This window comes from Anomalospiza imberbis, chromosome 6, assembly GCF_031753505.1.
Source record: "Anomalospiza imberbis isolate Cuckoo-Finch-1a 21T00152 chromosome 6, ASM3175350v1, whole genome shotgun sequence".
NCBI lineage: Eukaryota > Metazoa > Chordata > Aves > Passeriformes > Viduidae > Anomalospiza > Anomalospiza imberbis.
In genome coordinates this window covers 48605888-48626222 of record NC_089686.1, presented here as the reverse complement: position 1 = coordinate 48626222, position 20335 = coordinate 48605888, and the positions used below count along the sequence as shown (strand labels likewise).

Sequence of the window (20335 nt, the reverse complement as noted above, 5' to 3'; positions counted from 1 at the left end):
GGGTCAGCCAGGCCAGGTGCCGGGGCCTGTCCTTGGGTCGCAACCACCCAGACAGGGCCACAGGCTGGGGCAGAGGGGCTGGGACCCTGCTGGGCAGAAAACGACCTGGGGGTGCTGCTGACAGCAGCTGAACATGAGCCAGCAGTCCCAGGTGGCCGAGAAGGCCAAGGGCATCCTGGCCTGGATCAGCAATAGTGTGGCCAGCAGGACCAGGGCAGGGATTGTCCCTCCATACTGATGAGACCACACCTCGAGTGCTGTGTCCAGTTTTGGGCCCCTCACTGCAAGAAAGGCATTGAGGGGCTGGAGGCAGTCCAGAGAAGGGAAATGGGAGCTGGTGGAGGGTCTGGGACACAAGTCCTGTGAGGAGCGGCTGAGGGAGCTGGGGGTGTTCGGCCTGGAGAAAAGGAGGCTCAAGGGAGACCTCATCGCTCTCTGCAACTGCCTCAAGGGAGGCGGCAGCCAGGTGGGGGTGGGTTTCTTTTTCCCAAGTAACAAGGGATAGGACAAGAAGAAATGGCCTTAAGTTGCTCCAGGAGAACTTTTGATTGGATAGCATGAAAAATTTCTTCACCAAAAGCGTTGTCCAGTACTGGAACAGGCTGTCCAGGGAAGTGGTGGAGTCACCATCCCTGAAGGCATTTAGAAGCCATGTAGAAGTGGCACTTTGGACATGGCTGAGTGGAGGATTTGGCAGTGCTAGGCTAATGGTTGGATCTTCATGTTCTTTTGCAACTTAAATGACTCTGATTCCAATTCCACTGTCCCGAGGTTTGTTGGAGTATCACAACTGATGTCTATGGTCACAGTGCACAAACAGGTATGGGCAATTTAGAAATACTGTGCTTGTAGTTTAACAGTAAGTTCATTTAACAAGTTTGTCTGGTAATCAGCATTTTTAACCATAAATCCACCACCTTCCTCCCATTCTGAGACTTGGCTTGGTTAATGTATTTCAAATAGGCATGGCCTGTCCATATAATTTAAGAAGGGGAAAAACCAACGGGTACCGTAACAGACACTTCTATAGCAACAGTAAAGGTAAATGTCATTTACAGGAAAGTTAAATAAGTATAGGCTTAGATACTTCCCAGGAATGGTTTCTCATGTTTGCAAACAAAGAAACAACAAAAAAAATTATACACCATAATTTAATACTTAGGGGCTCATATCCCTGAACACTTAAGTTATAAACTCAGAAAATAAATTCAGCAATTTTCATCTTGGAAATCTGTGAGCCTAATTTCAAGATAAATACTCTCTTGTTTTGATCTATATTCTACAGTTCAAAAGTCATCTCCAAAGGGATAAGGAAGAACTGTCACCACTTCCAGGTCAGATACCTGCCAGATGGAGACTGGCTCAGTATACCTGAACTTTTAGACTGGAGTTTGCTATTTTTAAGGGCCTGTGAAATTTAAGAGGCACTTGAATATACAGTCATTACAGTATAAAATGTTCCCAGAGTTCTCCCAAGTTGTTTTCTATGCTTGCTGAGACCACAAAAAACGATCACACCTTTCCAACATGGACTGAATCAGCGCTCTGCAATTAAAGCAAAAGGGAGAGAAAAAAGGTCAAACAGTAAAAAAGCTAACAACAGGAAGAACAACGTTTTTGTTTGCTTTTTAAAGAGAAGTTTATAAAAAACATGATGGCATTTCAGAAGTAACATCCTGACATCACCATTCACACCTTTGGAAGGAATAGGAGAGATCAGAGTCTGTACAGGTCTCAGCAGAACAGATCTCTTTCAGAGAATCTCCTTCACATACACTTGTAATGTATTATTTCCCATCTCCTCATTTTCATTTTTAAAATGCCTATATTGCAAAATACTTAAATAATAGGAGAGGATTCAGATGAGTCTAAAATAAGAGGAAAGCCTTCAGATGAGTCTAAAACCAAAGGTAAAAATATGAAGCACTTGATCTTCTTGTAAACCAAAAAGGAAGTTTAAGGCATGGAGAAGATCCAAAAAGAATAAATAGTGTGGATCTTCTGCTGACACATCTCTTACCTCTGCCTTTTCTCAGCAATTCTCAGTATCTCACAAACACCAGTAAATCTCTCAGACATTTCTAGTGTCAAGCCACACTCCTGCAAGAGAGGCAAGGCACGATTTGGGCCAATGGCTTTGGCTAGCAGCAGAGCGACGTTTTCCACAGTGATGCAGTCTGGGCAGCTCGGGCCTCCGTTGCTGACAGCATTCCCGTTCTGTGGGCTGTGCTGGTGGAAAGCTGTGCTGTGATTCCGTGCTAGATGCAGAACAAACTTCCATTCTTCTATGGTCTCTGGAATGGAACCTAGATGTAAAAGGAGTTTGTTACATTATTTGTAAAACAATGATTATTCTAAGACTACTATGTAAACTCTATCTGTACTTAAAAGGGAAGCTAGCTATTCTGTTTTACTGTGAAATTTTAGGAGACCAAGCATTATCAACAAGCAAATTGTGCACAGAAATGTACTGCCCTGACTCAGTGTAAAGATTTAGTGGTGAACACACACAGCTTCACAACAGTTCAGTATTCAAGGCTTTGGATTAAGTCAAGAGACAAAGTTTTGTCCATCTTAGGGCTGGAGTGAATTTTCTTTTAAGTTGCGCTTTGCTCACCCTATTAGGGTGTCTGCACGTGTAGTGGGTGAGATTTGCACTGTGCAAGAAGGCTTCCTACTCCTCTGTCTACAACAGCAAGGTTAGCTTTTACTCCCAATTGATAAATAAATCAAGATTCTTTAACTCTTAAGCATTTTCTAGCACAACTGATTTCACAAAGCACAGCATGAAGATACAAGAATATAGCACCCATTTATGTGTTTCAAATATGCTGTACTACACACAGCTAGGGCTACAAAAACACTTCAACAAATAAAAGTTCAACTCAGCATTGGGCAAACTGCTATATAAGGGCAGTTCCTACATTACAGAAGTACGTTTATACAGCTTAAGAATCACTAACCATCTTCTCCATTCAACAGGCTCAAATCATCCAAATGAACAATATTAGTAAAGGCTTCTATTCTTCTATCCAGCTCCAGACAGAGAAAAAGATATCCAGGCCAAAATCTTGAATAAGAGAGTAAAGATTTCTAGGAATCAAATACTCAGTTCAAACCAAAGTCAAGAACAATCACATGCTCATTTAAGTATCAGTAAAGACAAAAGCAACTAAATTTAATCAATGTCAGAAACAGTAGGGACATGAGGAATACCTCCCATTTGGTACATTAAATTAGACATTGAATATTCACCCACAAAAAAGGAAAGGTTTTTAAAAAAAACCCTGTCCAAACAAGAAGCAGATAGGTCATTTACATTTGTATCTTCTCAGGATCAGAATACCCACTAACCAAGTATCAACAGTTACCAAGTTTTCTCCCTACCCGTGTGATTTACAGATGTTAGCCATCTTCTCTTTCATAACAAAATCAGCTGGGAGTTTAATCAAGAGCAGAATGAGCTGGCTGTAGCCCCAAGTAAACAAATGTGATCGTGGCCTAGAAGATGAAAAATTCAGTTTTAAAGTATTATTGATTTTCTTCAGAACATTATAGCAGATTTATGAAAAGAGAGGAGGAAAAACAAATGAAACTCCATGTGCAGTGTCAATAGAGCAGTCACTCTGGAAGGCATTGCAAATAAAAGTTATTCAATCCTTTGGTTGTTTCTGCTGAACTCTGCAAAATGCTCCAAGGAGTCAGTGATCCAAACTTTCACACAAAATCTAACCCAAAACCAGACCTGTTAAGTCTTTCTGCTGCACTCAGGACCTTGGATGAAACCCACTTTACCTGGGATTGCCTTCCTCATCCACAGTGTTTGCCCTTTGTGGAGCATCATGAGAAACTGCCAAGCACAACCAATCCAACCGTACAGATTCTGGCTGCAGAAGAGACCTAAGGAGAAATGGCCTGGAAAACAAAGCAGACACTAAAAAAAAAAAAGAAATCCTACCAGTTTTAAATATACCAGATATGGAAAAGCAGTGATTGTGTATGGACAGATTAACAAAAAAAAAAAAAAAAAGAGGGGGGTGTAGGATGTAAAATTAAACGTGGAAAAGCCTAAAATTATTTATGTCTGTATAAAATGAGGCAACCACAGAAAATAAAGTTTGCAGGTTTAGTTCCCACACATTTGGTTTGGGGTTTTTTTTTGTTTGGTTTGCTCGGATTTTTTTAAAATGCCATCTAACCCTGATACACTGAACTGCAGACATAGGAACAAAAAAAAGTCAATTCCATTAAATGTATTATTTAGGAAATCTCTTTTAAAACTAGATACTAACCTAACAAAAAGTCCAGTCTAAGGCCAGCTACAGCTGGCAGAATTACTTGGAACCTAAGGCTTAAGAACACCAAGCAGACAGATACAGAAACAGAAAAAAAGGTCCCCAAAAAGCCAAGACAAAAAAACCTGCACACAGCTACATGATGAAGACAGCAGACAGACAAAAAGGATTCTACATTCCCCTCACCTTTTATCCTCTGGCTTTGATTTCACCAGGCTATCTAAATATGCTAAAAAGTGAGCTGGATCATTCCTGCAAAGCTGTTTAATATCAGAAGGCAAAATAGAGGGGTGAAACTTGATCAAGGGCCGAAGAGCTGTTTCCCCAAATTTTTCATAAAGCCTGGAGAAAGAAAGAGAACAAAAACTATTTTCAGTACCAAAAAGCAAAATAATTTTTTCAAGATCTCCTGCAAGTCCAAAATAGTACTGAAAGGTGATCTCTCTAAGAGACTCCAGGAATCTTCATGACACGGTAAGTGAAGCAATTTCCACCAGGAAGTTCAGAAGACTTCGGTACAAACCTTTGAGCATGTGCCAGCAACAGGGGGCTGTCATCCCATGGCCCCAGGTCATGCAGCAGCTTCAGTATTTTCAACATATCTTCACTTTCCATTGCTAAAGCCACTGGACTATGAGAAGTTATTTCTGAAATACATCCATGCACAGGTTACAAGATTTGGGCGACTTTTTTTCCTTAGCATGTCCTGACGCTCCTTTTGTCCTTCTGCTGAACAAAAGCTATCATTGCTTTCATGGGAAGTTCAACGCCCACCTCAATCCTGATGAAACGCAGGAATTAATCTCCAGGCACAAGTGCAGTCCAACTAACGACAAACTGATAATGCATACACTACTTTCACTTCTAGGGCTCTCAGAATCCAAACAGTGAAGAGATTCCCAGAAACACAAACACCAACCCTCATCAAAGCAAGATTCTGTTGTTTAACTGCTCTCTGCTGGAGCAGAATCAATGCTAAGGCTTTAATTCACTCTTAAAATAAACACGTAAGGCAGAATTGGAGTGCAGAGAACAGAAAAGTTCTGTTTTCCAATATCATCATGAAGTTTTGGTTCAATAAAACTGAAAAGGCATCAAAAAGATCAGAAACTATTTCTGTGGAACAGGGAAATGTGAAGTGCCCACAAGCCACTCATCTGCATGAAACCATCTATTCCATTCAGTTTTTTTTCATATTAACCACATTCCTTTACAAGCAAAATCGTCCAGTGCAAATGCTGAAGCCCCTCCTCTCCCTTCTGCCTTGCTTCTACAGACTTGTGATTCTAATTATGATGCTTTTGCTCATGTTTGTAAGTAGGCTGGGATCACTATAGTGCTCTATTAACAAGGTCCATGCAACTAAGAGGTTCAAAGTTGCAAAGTGGGAGGAGAACAATCTCTCTCCAAGGAGCAAACAATTTTTTTTTTTAAGAAATCACAGGTTATTCTGAGTTGAAAGAGATCCACCATGATCATCAAGTCCAGCTCTTAAGTGAATGGTCCATACAGGGCTTGAACCCAAAATGCCTGGATTATTAGCACTATGTCCTAACCAGCAGAGCTAAGTTCTTCCTAAGGGAAGTATCTGGGGGAAAAACAATCAACCAAACAACCCAAAACCAGAACAAAAACTCCCACACACCAAGCATCCTCCCCCTGCCACACTACACTGGCAGAAGGAAAATCTGCAGACACAATTATGAGTCTTCAAGGTTTTTTTTTTTTTTTTCCTCCCAGTCTTATTTTCAGTTTAAGAAGCAGTACAACGTTCATCATTTACCTTTCAATCCTGCAATGTATGTTTCCCATACATTAGGGCTGGTGGCACACGTGGTTATAATGCACTGCTTTACTCTCTTTAAATCCAAAAGGAAGAAGTAGCTTTGCATAAACCTACAAGCCAAGGTCCCTGAGGCTGCTGGTGGCAGATTTCCCTCAGAGCTCTCCTCAGCCTCACCACTCCCACCAGAAAAGACACGCAGCTCAAAGCACAGAGTTGTCAGCTCCACAAGATCTTTCAGAACATCAGGTTCGATGACACATGGAGGAGACACCTGAAAGCCACAGCCCAGAGGCCCTGTCACATCAGTACCATTTTCACACATGGTTTTGCCCACACAGGTTTCATCGGAATTTTCAATGCAGTCTCCCAAAATACCACTCTGCTCCTTGTCTACTGGGTCTCTGTCAGCTGGAGCCACTTGCAGGTTTTCCTCCAGGACTGCCCTCTGATCTTCAGCATTCACAGCCTTGCTTTTGTTAACAGACAAAGCAGAAGGCTCCTTGCTGAATTTTTCTTCTAGAGGGACAAGCCATTCCTGTAAGACTCTTCTCATACACTGAGGTTCTAACAAAACCAGGGGATCCTGGAGCTTGGCTCTGCGGCATAAAAAAGAAGTTTGCTAAGTTTAACAATTATAAGATGCAACAAGTGAAGTTTTAAATAGGTTTTGTGTAACTATTCTCCTATACTTGACTTGGAGTCAGTTGTTGGGTTTTTTGTGATTTTGATTTCAAACAGAATTTAGGCTACTTCACACTGTCTGCATTTGTTATCAGCACATTTTGAGCTCCCTAGGATTTCTTTCAGAATGAATTTTTATTTGTGATTTTGATTTTTTTAAACTATGCCTGCACTTAAGACAAAGTTATAATGCTAGAAGAGCTTTTAGTGAGTTTTGCTTGATTTTAAAAAGAGGAATCAAATCATTCACCAAATGAGATCCTTTCAGGTTATGTTAGTAGACATTTAGAGCATCACTCTTACATGCAGGTAAAATTAATGAAAAATTTAAAAAAACCATCATTTTTTTTTCTGCCAAAGCCCTACATATCTATACAGTAAAAAATTTCTCTGCTTACATAGTTTCTGCTGTTGCAGTCTTGAGATCTCTCAGATGGTCCTCCTCAGGAAGCTGGCAGTTCTGGGGTTCTGACCTTGAAAAGCAAATTCATTTCAGTCTTATCTGAAGTACTAACTTCAGTAATTACGTGAGGATTTCCTAAAAAACTTCCTCAACACTAGCTCCTTTATTAAATACAAAACTATCACTTGTAAGAAGGAACAGCTCAACAGAAATTATAAACTGGGATAAACTGGGCATGAAAAGCAACAGATAATACTATTTTTGTGGCTTTCTATTGTTGCTTCTACTCCAGGCACAGTAGATTTCTGCAGGCGCTGAACAAAAAACAGTATCATGCCACTGTATGAAAGTTAGTCCAAATTGGTAAATAAGCACTGGAATATGAAATAACTTAGCTCTGTGTTCATTGCGCATCAGCTCTAAGAAAGGAGTTGGGAGAACCACTGAAACCCACCACAGGAATGAAGGTAGCTGGAAAAACCTAATGCCAAGTTCCTCACTCTGCTTGAAAGAATTTTTTCTATCCTCAGGACATCCAGCAAATGCTGGACAACTGCTAAGAAAATGTTATTTTGCACTCACTCTTTTTCTTCCTGGGGAGATGCTACTGGATTAAGAGTTAGCTCTGGAAGCTGCTCATCATCCTTTGCTTCATGCTTCCCTCTAGATTCAGGACTTATATGAAGTGTGCCAATCTTTTCCGTGGTTTTGCGTACAAAGCTGGAAACGCTAGGAATCACAAGTTCAAACATTTAAAATCAGAAGTTCAAAAGCAAACAAACCAAGCATTCTTTTCATTCAAACCATAATTTCAGAGATTTTATAATCTGAAGAACTCTTGAGAAAAGGATGAGAGCAGTGATGACCAACAGGAACAAAACTTACTAAGAACCTGCTCAAAATTCATACTCCAGACATGACCATGTTTTTTCACAGAATAGAAACCTGAAATATTTAAGACTCCTGCTGGAGAAGCAGGATCACATACCAACGTTAGCCATAGATTTTTGACATGTATTTGTAATTTGTATGCAAATAAATGCAGATTGTCTACATTTTAGCTTTTGCATTTTAAAGCTTTTAAACATAAATAATCTTTCGGAAATTATGTCACTCTTGGTGGTAAGAAACCACTTTACAATGCTTCAAATTAATTCTTCAGATTACAAAGCTCACCAACAATGTCCTTTTCACTCAGCAGTCCCTATTCCTTCAGGTATTTTATTGAAAAGAAAGCTCAATGAACATATCAGAACTCAATTATTTCTACCACTGCCATGAAGAGAATTAGGTCAACAAGATTTGAACAGAAAAAATAAGCTTCCTGCTTTCTGCTCTAGAATTAAAAAAAAAAAACCCAAAAAAAAAAAAAAACCCAAAAAAAACCCAACCCAAAAACCCCAACCCAGCATTTTTTACTATAACAAGGTATAGCAAAGGTTGAAGCATGCTGCAGAAGGGAGAAAGGATTCAAATCTAGCAAAACAATTTAATTTGAATGTATAGAAGGATTAAAACTTAACTTTTAAAAATTAACTGTAAATATGATAGTATTTTATTTAATGATTAATTGCCTGCAGTGAATACCTGAAAATGTAGCTTTCATTATTAGCAGAAACAGTTATTACTAGTAAGGTCCTCAAGGCTGCTTACGGTTTAGAAAGAACTGAAAACATTGCATGTACTTCTGATGTTTATTCTGAGATCCTCACACTGCTGACAGCAGGCACAACTCTTTGTTGCACGACATGATTTACATACTGAAGTGATCAAGGGAAGGCTGTGCAATTTTTTCAGACCATTGCCAGGCCAGAGACATTTTAGCTAAGTAATTAGCATACAGCACTCTCATAAAATTTTTAAGTTATATATTTAACACCATCACCTTTGTATTTGTACACCCACCCCCTTATCGTCCATTTTTAAAAAAAGAGTTTTAAAATACCATTGTGATTTTTACATAAAATGGATACAGTTCTAATTGCAGCAGGTATAAGCTACCATTATTCCATAAGTGTTTGGGAAACCAATTAGATTCACTGACAAGTTCATGTGGGGATAGGACAGACCACTTTGCAAGTGTGTTTTAGCAATATCTATCTGTTTTGAATATTTTGATTTTTGTCCCTATGCAACATAAGAAGCCTTCCCCCTACGATACAGGAAGGCAAAATCCCAAAACAATATTCATTAAGTTTTCCTTTGAATGCAAACCACAACCAGAGTTTACAAGGTAACAGTAAACATTGCTAGACATATAACAATTATTAACTGTTTAAAACTGAGGTTGAAGTCTTGTCTCCACTGAAGTTAGCAGCAGCTCTTTGTATCTTCACTAGAGCCAAGATGAAGACTTACACTGTCTGGCAAACCTGACTGCATCTCTGGTGTTCCAGTTCAGGTGTTACACGTTTGCAGAACAGACACACAATGCTACAAATCCAGGGGACAGAAGAGGGCAAGATGTAATGGATGAGTGAAGCTGCTGCATGTTTTACCTTTCTTTGACAGCTTGGAGAGAGACGAGAGGAGATGGGGAACGGAATGACAAAGGAATACTGAATGGGAGAAATGTCTCATTCCGGTCAGCCTCAATCACCACAGATGCATGAGATACATTCTCTGACAAATGGAATTGAAATAAAAAGTCATGAAACAGTGGCCTGGCAAAAAAATGGAACAGTGAAATGAACTGCAAGCCATTAACTCATTAATGAATAACCTGCTAACCATACTTTGCTTTTTAATACTCAAGAATTCACGGAGCCAGGTTTCAAGGGCCATTTTACTACTGACTTTGAACCTAGCTAATTCTGCTTTGTTAACAGTGTTTTGGCTTTATAGCAAGGCAAGTAACGATCAACAACAGTATGAAAACTATTTTCTAAAATTAGACTTACAGACCATTTAGAGTACAAAACCTTGTTTAATCCACTGAGTTATTTATACATCTAGGAAAATTAAGTAGCGTGGCATACATCAATTCACAACCGATTGTGAAGTCAGTTATGACCATGATTTCCAAAATCTAAATCACATATGAACAGAGAGGCACATAAGCCATGATTAGGGTATAAATTACCCTCTTTTTTGAAAGGACTTAAAAATCTAAGTGAGCACAAAGCTCTCTGGCTTTTGATAAGAATCACAGGAAATACAGAATCACTGACTATTTCCTTTTCTCTCCTACATCCTTAACAGTATTTACAATGTGTTTTGCTTAATAATTTCCCGGTACAAACACACACTATCTTTAAGTGATGTTAACAAGAAAAAAGGGATCATTTTAAGCCAGGATGACACTGCACTTTACAACAGTCAGCAGTAACCACAGCATTGAGAGGAAGAGATGCTGCCCTGTTACAGAAAATCTACCATCAGAATCCCTCAACAGTGCCTGAAGGTCACAACTGACTTTACAACTGGCTGTAAATAAGGCTGCTTTTGTTCATTATGCAGACCAGAAACCTAAAAACTCATTACATCTTATGTCATTGTCAGCAGGGCAACAGTAAGTCCATTTCTTCCAAATACCAAATCAAATACTCGTGCTTCAAGAAGCATCTGGAACTTCACTACTCAGAAGTAATCATCAAATTTGTCATCTCTTGTGGAACACACAGAACCTATCTTCTGACATTCAAAAATTAAGTCACCTGAATTTTGACTTTTAATGTTGGGAATGATGTGCTTCAGAGTTTGCTCACTTGTTTTTATGGCGATGTAGGTAAAGAGGCACATGTACACCTAAGTGTATCTTAGGACAACACTACTGACAAGTAGGGGATGAAATACCAATTTCTGCACTCTCCCTCCCCAGTGTGGTTTTCTCCAAAGCATCCAAATTCTCTCCATCCTCAGCTGGCACATACTCCTTGCAAAAGCTAAAAAATAGCCTTTTTATAGGAAAGCCTCTCTATCATTCTTAGAACTAAGGCAGCTCCTCATCATCCCAGGTTTCTGCATCCCTTCCCAATCCCAACCAGAGCAGAGAACAAGACCCATTACAGTCTCACTCTAGCTTAAGTCCAGTGACAGGCATTTGTCAGAAAATAAAAAAGCTCCCTGCATGGGCTCAATGTTAGTTATTAACTATTCTAGCACCCCGACACTAACATTTACATGTGTAAGAGATGATCCCCTGTACAAAGGAAACCCTGTGAGAAAGTTAAGGATGCTTATCAGAATCCTTCTGCTTTCCCTGAAGAAATGTAAGCCAGAATCCAAATTAAGAAATTTTCTGGAACAAATATTACAAAATGATACTGGTAGCAAACAAATCTTGTTTGAAGCTCAATTGATACTGGAATAGACAGCTGAAAGAATCTTAGCACTAATATTCAATTATACATGGAGAGGGATAAGTTGGAGTGAAGCCCATGCTTGGTGAAGCCCTCTGGACCTTTTGTTTTGTTTCACAGGGTTTTGTTTGCTTTTAAGCCTGGATTCTGTGGAGCCAGCTTTTCAACCCAGTGTTTCAGGAAGGATTTTGACTGGAAGGTGGGGTGACTCTTTCAATTGATCAAATTACATGTATTAATAAATGAACTTTCAAGTTATTCATTATTAATGAATAACTCTTACAAGTGAACTTGTAAGAGCACAGAGCCAACCCAGTCAAGTTCTTGTAGAATAAACAAACCAAAAACATTCAACAAACATTTTCATTAAGAAACATTACCAAGTTCTAGTTGTTCATCTTCATGGTGTGCAGGAAATTCTTTAAGTCTCTCATCTTCTGAGAATGTTTGACTGTGGAGGGAACATGAGTCTTCATCTGACTGACTGCCCCTTCGACTGATAACACGGTAGATTCCAGAGTCTAAGACGCTGAAGCTTTCCTGTCAGACCAAGGAGGGGAGTTAAGACACCATGTGAGCTGCACTTCCTTGTTCAACTTTCTGCAATGAACTCAACCAATTGTACCTATCTCAGAGCATTTCATAATTCACTGCCTGGAAAACTCCCATTTAACAGAGGACTTCTACCATACCCAGAATGGAAAAGGACACAGATGCCAGCAAGTGTGCAGTTCAGTGATTCTAAAAAGATGTGTATGCTGCAATTGCTTTTAGAAAAGCAGCCTGTGGAACAAGTGGTGTACCCAGTGCAAAGCAAAACTCACCTCAGCTTTAGTCCTTCAGTCAAGGCTGTCACTTCACCCCTTTGTAGCTGCATACCCAAAAATCTGTCTTTCTGCTGGTCAGCCATACCCAGGTAGCACAACTACAGACCCCACAAAACTGCTTCGTTGCAGGACCAACACACAGTTTTTTGCTCATGGCTTACTTTTGCAGTGGGTAATGAAGAAAAACTTGTCTACCCCATCAAGATGCTATTTACATTACCTGGCTTTTTAAACTTTCCTTTTAAACACTGTTAAAGTGAAAGCAGGAGCTGATATTGTATAAACTATGAAATATTTCTCCTTTCTTGAAAAGCAGCTGTATATTTATTAGAAATGTGCTTTGATTTTATTTAGACCTTTCTCCTTTATCTTCTTAGAGTGTGACAATTTTTAAAATAGAGCTAAGATAGCTCTGAGCACTCAGACATTCATTTTCATCACATAAAACTAGAGTTATAACCAAAACTATCTTTACTGAAGTACATTAAAACATTTACCAAAGCTGTGGAAAAAGCCATCTATGTATCAATCTTTGTCCGCATCTCAGCCATTACCCCTAAATTAATATGGGAAAGAGGCAGAGGTCTGAGCTTACAGAATGCAAGTAGTGGTGTTTCAAACCACTTCACCCCACCTAGTTTTAGAATGCAGCATTATGGGCTGTAGTAGACAGGGTAGAAATGACAGCCTCATCTTCCAAGTGAGCGATGGGGTTACTTCAAGCCATAAGCATAAAACCTGTAGATAACATTTTTGGCATTACCAATACACATACATGAGATGAAATACTGCTCCTTCTACTGCTGCATGCAGAATCTAGAGGTTCCAACTTTGCAATCAGTTCTTCCAGTTGCGCAGTGAGATCTTGCTGAGTTGAAGCATCCAGCTGAGACTTCAAGTGCTCCAGCTTGTCTAGAGGCAAATTTTTTCTTGCCTAAAAGCACCCAGTGAAACAGAAGCATTATTATTTATAATGCACACGTGAAAACAAAACATGTATGCAGGATGATTTTCACCCTTAAAGTATAATGTTTAGACAACTTTAAAAACTCCAACAAAATCAATCTCAGTAACCATGAAACTTAATGGAGGAGGGGGGGGCAGGAAAAACAGAGAAGCTGTATTGCACATTTACAAAGAGATATTTTTACTTACTCTGCAAGAAACAATTGAATTTTGAAAGAGACAAGAGACCCTGGCAGCGAGGGTCCAGAATCCTCTTCTCATCAGACGCTCTATGCAGCGATCAACCAGCAGAAGGGAGAGGTGCACAACTTTCCCATTTGTATGCAGACAGAACAACTCACTCTTGTGAACTGCAATATCCTGAATATCTGCAAAATCACACACAGAGCAATACCTGAAGGACTGAAGTCATAAATCAATATTCCATTCTGTCCCTGAAAGAAGGTGAAAGCATATTCTCACCTGACTGTAAATGAGTGCAAAGCACGAGAGGCATGGGGAAAGCAAACACTGAGGAGTGCTGACCTAGCACCTAATCACTATAAAACACAGTGTCAAAACTTTCCAGAACTGCATTTCTAGAAAACATTAAAAAATACACTATACTACCAAAAAATACACTAAACTACCAAAGAGTTCCCTTTTGCTCCGAGATAAAAAATTAAAGCCTGATAAAGATGACAAAGACGTAACTGTTAGCTTTGAAACAGAAGGAAAATATTCACTGGTAAAAAACCAACTTTTGCCTTCCAGAAGTTTTAAAATACAATACTTACGCTGTATGCGAACACTCCACAACGAAGGTATTGCAAACTTCACACCAAAATGGGGAGAAGGGGAAAGACTGACTGACAATAACTATTGTAGTACTGTGCTTATAACCAAACACACCACTGTTTATGAGCCTTCACTCATTTGCCAAATAAATATATTCCCTGTATGCAATTTAGACAGATTTTAGGGAAAAAAAAAAAAAACAGGTTTTAAACTTTCAGCAGCCAGATTATCCTTCACAGGACACCTGACAATGAGCCTGAGTGAAGAGGAAAGAATATCGCAGGTTAATCACCTGTATTTTAACTACTGTATTTTATGAGTCACTCTACACCATGTTTTGTTTCTCCAGAAGCATGCTTTGAGATCTATGGAAGGAGGGGTTGGCTGAAGGAGGCATGGAGATGGTTAATATTCAAGGATATACCAGACAGATGACAAGTTTTTATAAATATTCTGCAATCCAGCTGCAGAAATTGAGCTTGAATAGCTTCCATGTTAGGCAAGGACTTCAGGAATGACCAGTGTAACAGACAGTGTTACAAAGGGATGTTTAAGAAATTTTACTTTACCTTTAACTTCACTCCAGAGTAAGACTTGAAGGTTTTGGGGAAGAAAAATATAAATGCCTCTTTCTGTCCAGGTCACCACACAGTGCTCACTGCAATCAAAGCATATGGTAATGGAGCAACAGTCAATTGTGGTAAAATAGGTAAAATTAAAAAAAAAAAAAAAAAAAAAAAAAGTAAAATATGCAGGGATTGCATTGGCTTTAGTATAGCAAGCAAGATGTGAGACAGATTCAGAATGATACTTGGGAAATTCTTATGCAAAAACCTGAAGTTGGTAATATAAATTAGGAGAACGTATAATTTTTAAGCCTACTTTATTAACAGGAAGCTATGCTGTCAATACTCACATCAAATACAGCAGCTTGGGGAAAGCTAAAGATTGTGGAGAGCAGCTGGAACCAGTGTAATGAGGATCCTGCCTGCGAAATAAATTATCAAGTACAAGCATAACTACAATAGCACTACTTGGTAAAATTCTTAATCCTGTAAATACATGGCTGGCTTAAATAAACATAGCTTCATGACAGCAGAATTCACTGTGCTCACAGACACAGCTGCAGAAACCAGGGGTTTGGCATTTTTGATAATTACTGGTTACACCTCTTAGAGGAAACTGTATTAAGATGACAACTAAGGTTAACATTTGACCGAAGCAGGAGTTTAGTCTTTTCAGTCTTAAGGATGTCCCAAACAAGTTTATCACTGATAACACTCATGTTTCTACCTGAGAGTAACAACAGGAAGAGGTGGTGATGAAAGCAGCTGCTTGAACTGATGTGTGCTTTGCACTTCCCCATCAAAGTTCACCTCCCACATCCTTGAGCCAGGTCGAGCACAGTATATTAATGGCTGCTGATTCCCACTGTTTTTTCCAACAGGGAAGAAACATGCTCCAAATTCTCCATCTCTTTCTTTATTACCAATCTTCCAGAACTTCTCTCTAGAGGGGAAAAAATAAATTTGTTAAGTAAGCCAACATTAATAAAAGCCCTAATTAATTTTATGGTTTTCTTGAATAATAAAAAATACTTAATCCCAGCTACTGAATTGGTTTTGGTGCTTAAGAAATCTGTAATGAATATCACAAAGTCTGCCCAAAGCTTATACAAGAAAGGGTGCAGAAATATTCATTAATTGAAATGAATGCTCAGATCAAAGGGTTTTTTTCCCAGCAGAACCAGTTGTACAACGTAATGATGGGAAGGTGGGAACATTCCCAGAAATCATTTCCAATCACATGAAAAATAAGACAGTGATTTATGGATGGGAAATCATGTTGACAGCCCTCTACAACAGAGTGACTGGAGAACAGCAGATGTTGTTTATCTTGATTTCAGTAAAACTCTTGACACTACCCCTCCCAACATCTTCAGAAACAGACTGAGGGAGCATGGGCCAGGTAAAGAGACACTGATGTCATTTCAGAAACTGTGTGTGACTCTGAAGTCCAGTATTTCAGAAACAAAATAGAACTTACCTCTCAGTATCACATAAATAAGTGCGGGTAAGTGAAGATATGAGCAGTCTTCCATCCAAATAATCAAGCTGAACCACCCGAGAATCCACAGTGGTTATAATCTGGACAGGAAACATCACAAAAGTAGCAGCAGCCTACAGATTAAGAAAAAAAAGAGAAAACATGCTGGTCTTCAGTTCAAAGTAAAGACTGTTTCATTATGTTAAAACAGCGAAATTCAGAAAAGACTCGTGTATGCTATGAATACACAGCAAAAGACAAAGCAGTGCCTTTTTTCTCTGTCTTTACAAAGCAAGGCTACAATGCTCAGAAGCACATGAGTCTAAATCCCGCTTTTCCCAAAATGGCTATTGAAGATTTAAGAAAAAAAAAGGTCATATCCCTGTAGTACCCTGATATTTCTTTATAAAGGGTTTTTTTCCTGTAACATTAAGAGAGGGTTTTATTACTGCTATTGTAAGCTTTGTGCTTTTTTTCCAATTCTCCCCACAGGTCCATTGAGCTAGCAGTTTTATGGAAACAGACTGGAGAGATTAATTGATACAAAAAATGATTTCTACTGGAATTAGATTGTTCACAAACTCACCTTCTCTGTTACCCTGCCACAAATTATCCACATACTATTTATCCTACCAGTATCTCAGTTTGCATAGGTGGATGAACAGCCTCAGACAGACTCATGGATAAGAAAACTACTGGGAACCGCATTCAAATTTGCTGTCAGTCACCATTTTTGCCAGCTTAGAGTTGTTTTCCCTTCTTAGGAATATGACAAAGTGCATTATCTGAGAAATCCAACAGTCCTGCTCCTTCAACAGGCGTGAAGAGACACAGATTACATGGGCCTTGCCCTTTTCTCCTCTCTTCCCACAGCTGACTTTTCTCCCCCTCTTTATTTAAATGTTGTAATGGTCTTGCTACTTATAAGTCAATTTTCCATCAAAATCTTCCATAAGGGCTAGAAAGGACCTGGACAAACAACTACTTCTAGGTTCTGCTCCTTTTTACTAACTAAAAATAAAGGACCCAGTAGAGGTAAAAGCTAAAGAACACTCAAAGGTAGAAGTCAGGCTGCTATCACTAACATTTGTATCCTTCACACAAAATATAAAGCATGTAGGCTCGATGACAACCAACCATTTATTTTATCTAATCCAGATGTTTAAGAATGAGAGCACCCAGACAAAGCCAAGCAAAATCAGTCTGGGACTGCTCTTTCCCTGACCAACAGCTTAATTGAGGAATAAAACAAAGCACTGAACCTGTAGCTGGAGTCTGAGGAATCCAATAGGCTCAGAAACACCAAGACCCTTAACTTTGGTACTTGTAAATACCAAGAAAAGCAGGAGATTGACCAGTTTTTAATTCTGAACATTTGAAAGCCTTTTTAAGTTGCATTACTAAAATAGATAGAATAAGGATGGGGGGAATTCATGGGTCAGGATTTCTATGGCTGTCTCAACAGACTGGCTCTTCATCCCAATAGTTAAAGCTACCAGAACTTCATCAGCCGGCAAGTCCTACTCTGTTCCACTTTGCTAAAATAAACAAAGATTCAACACATCATCCCCAGTGAATGAAGTTCAATCCAAGTATGCAACAGTTTACCTTCCCTTGTTTTGATGTGTTAATCTTGATGGCTGATACTTTTCCCACATGATCTCCTACAAAAACTCGAAGGGCAGCTGTATCCCAGCACAGAGCTGTGACTTTTCTGCCTTTATGTTCAGAAGAAACATATATCCGTTCTGGCTTCCCACGACGTTCCTGATTCAGCTCCCAGACTACTACAAGGCCTTGGCTACAACAAGTTAAAAATAGAATACAGGTTGAAAATAAGTCTTCTAATGTTTTATCAGTTAATAAAGATGCATTTTCCCAAAGAAAGAGCAGACCCAAGCAAAGCAGCATGCCTCAGAGGTGGTTCTGTTTAAGGCTGCATGCTTTCAAGTGTCACACTTCATTCTGGAGAAGAATAAGTGTCCTTCTTTGCACAACAATGTATAAGCAGCTTTGTAAGGCTATTCTTACAGTTATTACACTTGCCAGTGAGGATATGGAAAAACATTTAAATGGATTTTAATAAATATAAGTGGAATTAGCTATCAACTTCACTCTACCATGTTAATGAAAAGACTTCTTTTCATGCTGAAAGGCTTCAGAAAAACATTTATCATCATAATTTCACATGCATGAACCCTGCCACAGATGTTCTGCTACAGAAATAATACTTAACCTAGAATGACTATTCCAGAAAAAAAAGTTAAGCAAACTGTCTGTGCAGAGAATTATCCTGTAGGGGCCTCTACCAGCTAACCTGGTAAATTAACTCTGAGTTCTCAGCAGCTGCCCTATGTCTGAAACTTGAGGCTTCTTAAAAATATTAATCCAGTGCTCAGGTTTGTGAGTAGACCACTCACCTGGTGGCAACAGCAACGTAGTCTTCATCATGCAAACAACAGGCCACCCGGGAAATGGCACCTTCCTGAAAGCAAGCACAGGAGTAAGAGCAGGCGAAACTTGTTCCTGTACTGCCACTGTGCAGCTTTCATCTTTCAGATATAAGCCAGACTCATGCCAACAGATGCTACCACTCTGCTGTGATGTGGTTAGTTTTTACTGTTTGCTTGGGTTTTGTTTGCAAACACTGAGTTTACTCCAAGATGCAGCTGACAGCAACATGACAACATCAAGAGCAAGGACTGCACTGAATTCTCCGATTTGGAAAGCACAGAAATCACTCTTCTGTCCTCACACCTTTGGAAGCTGTTTTGACAGAGTTAAGTGAGATGCTCCCAGTCTTGAAAAACTGGCTGCATTCATGCTATACTGGAAGCAGCAGTGGCTCCTAGGAAATAGCACCTGGCTTTACAAATAACAATCCCTAGTTCACAATCTCTTCCAGCAACAGCAAGTCAGCCTATCTTTTCTTCACTTATCCAGGTATATCACAGTTTGGACACTCAAACACTGGGAGTTATCTACTTGTGAGTTGCACTGGTTTCATACTGAAAATTTTCTTCCAATCCTTAAACATTCAAATAACTGTGTTGCTGTTGTTAAAAAGTAAGAATTTGAAAAACAAAGGTCTGACACTCTGAAGTAATATTTTTCACACCTCATGAAACCTAATATACCATACGCTCTGGGGATACCCTCCAGAACCACAACCTATTTTAAACACAGCAGTCCAAAACTTCACCTTCTTTGGACATCCCAGTAAGCTGAAGACGACTATTGACTCTGAAAATCCATTAACTTGAAATAATGTTTCTTTCTCAGCCCCATTTTTGGAAATCTTAATTTAAAATTTTTACCTTGTGAGTGAGAAAAAGTCTTTGCTTCCAACCATCCTTCTGGATAAGGTTCAGTCCTCCTCCTGAGCTGCCTAGAGCCAGCCATCTCTTTGACACATCTATACACGTGCACTGAAGGAATAAAAATCATTAAGCATAACCTGGTAAGTTCTCATCACAGCACCTTTTTCTTGCATTATTATGGTGGGTTTCTTAAAGCATTCCTTGTTTGCCAGCTGTGTGTACCACTCCTGAACCACTGGCAGTGAAGATTATTAAACAGCACTTTGCAATTGGAGCAAGCAGTGTAAGCAGTGTCAGGCTGTGTTACCCACAGCTGCATTAAGGAAACACACACAGAGCAACAGGGTCCATTACCTTCACTCTTTCTTCCCAAAGTACTCCCCTGCCCAGACAGCATGCACACACCCCAAAAAGAGTTAGATGAATCTTATGGCTTAATCAAATAATTAGCCAAATAGGGTCATTACTTGAATTTTTTAAAAATTAAAAAAATTTAAAAAGCCATACACCACAAACTCACCTTAAGACGACTGGAATCCAACCTGAGCGCAGAAAGCAATGGATCCAAACACTCCAACTCTGCCAAGACATGGTTGTAAGAGTCTGGAATTACTGGCACAGAGGCCATGGATGCACACGACTAGTGCTGCTCACTCATGGGTGCGTTACAGCTTCAGCTTTTAGCTGTATCTGCCAAAAATAAAGATCTCGGTTAGCTCACTTTTTAGTACTAGAGGTGGTGTTCCAAGCTTAAAGAAACACTAAGTGTTTTCCTACTCAAAATCATCAGGTTTCAGTTTGCCAAAAAGAAGTCCAAGGGCTGGAAAATTAGTTTTTGTTCAAGTTCATTTCTGAAAACTTAACCGATCAGATAATGCACCTGAAAATATTTAAACTGTAGTTAATGCTTATATCTGCCTATGAAACAAGTTA

At 39.3% G+C, this 20335-nt stretch overlaps 1 protein-coding gene across 1 annotated transcript; it reads right to left on the bottom strand.

Moving 5' to 3' along the window:
* Nucleotides 1-1137: 1137 nt before the first annotated feature.
* HPS5 (HPS5 biogenesis of lysosomal organelles complex 2 subunit 2) lies at nt 1138-20092 on the bottom strand. The gene is made up of 22 exons (XM_068194032.1): nt 19923-20092; nt 19400-19510; nt 18503-18567; nt 17691-17883; nt 16083-16216; nt 15330-15545; nt 14953-15024; nt 14606-14694; nt 13449-13627; nt 13069-13227; nt 11847-12006; nt 9664-9787; nt 7748-7894; nt 7161-7235; nt 6079-6677; nt 4819-4942; nt 4482-4637; nt 3796-3915; nt 3388-3501; nt 2964-3070; nt 2021-2306; nt 1138-1545 (listed from the first exon to the last, which is right to left on the bottom strand). Exons 1-22 carry the CDS (start codon nt 20028-20030, stop codon nt 1485-1487), a joined length of 3399 nt encoding a protein of 1132 aa, XP_068050133.1. The 5' UTR covers nt 20031-20092; the 3' UTR covers nt 1138-1484.
* Nucleotides 20093-20335: the final 243 nt, after the last annotated feature.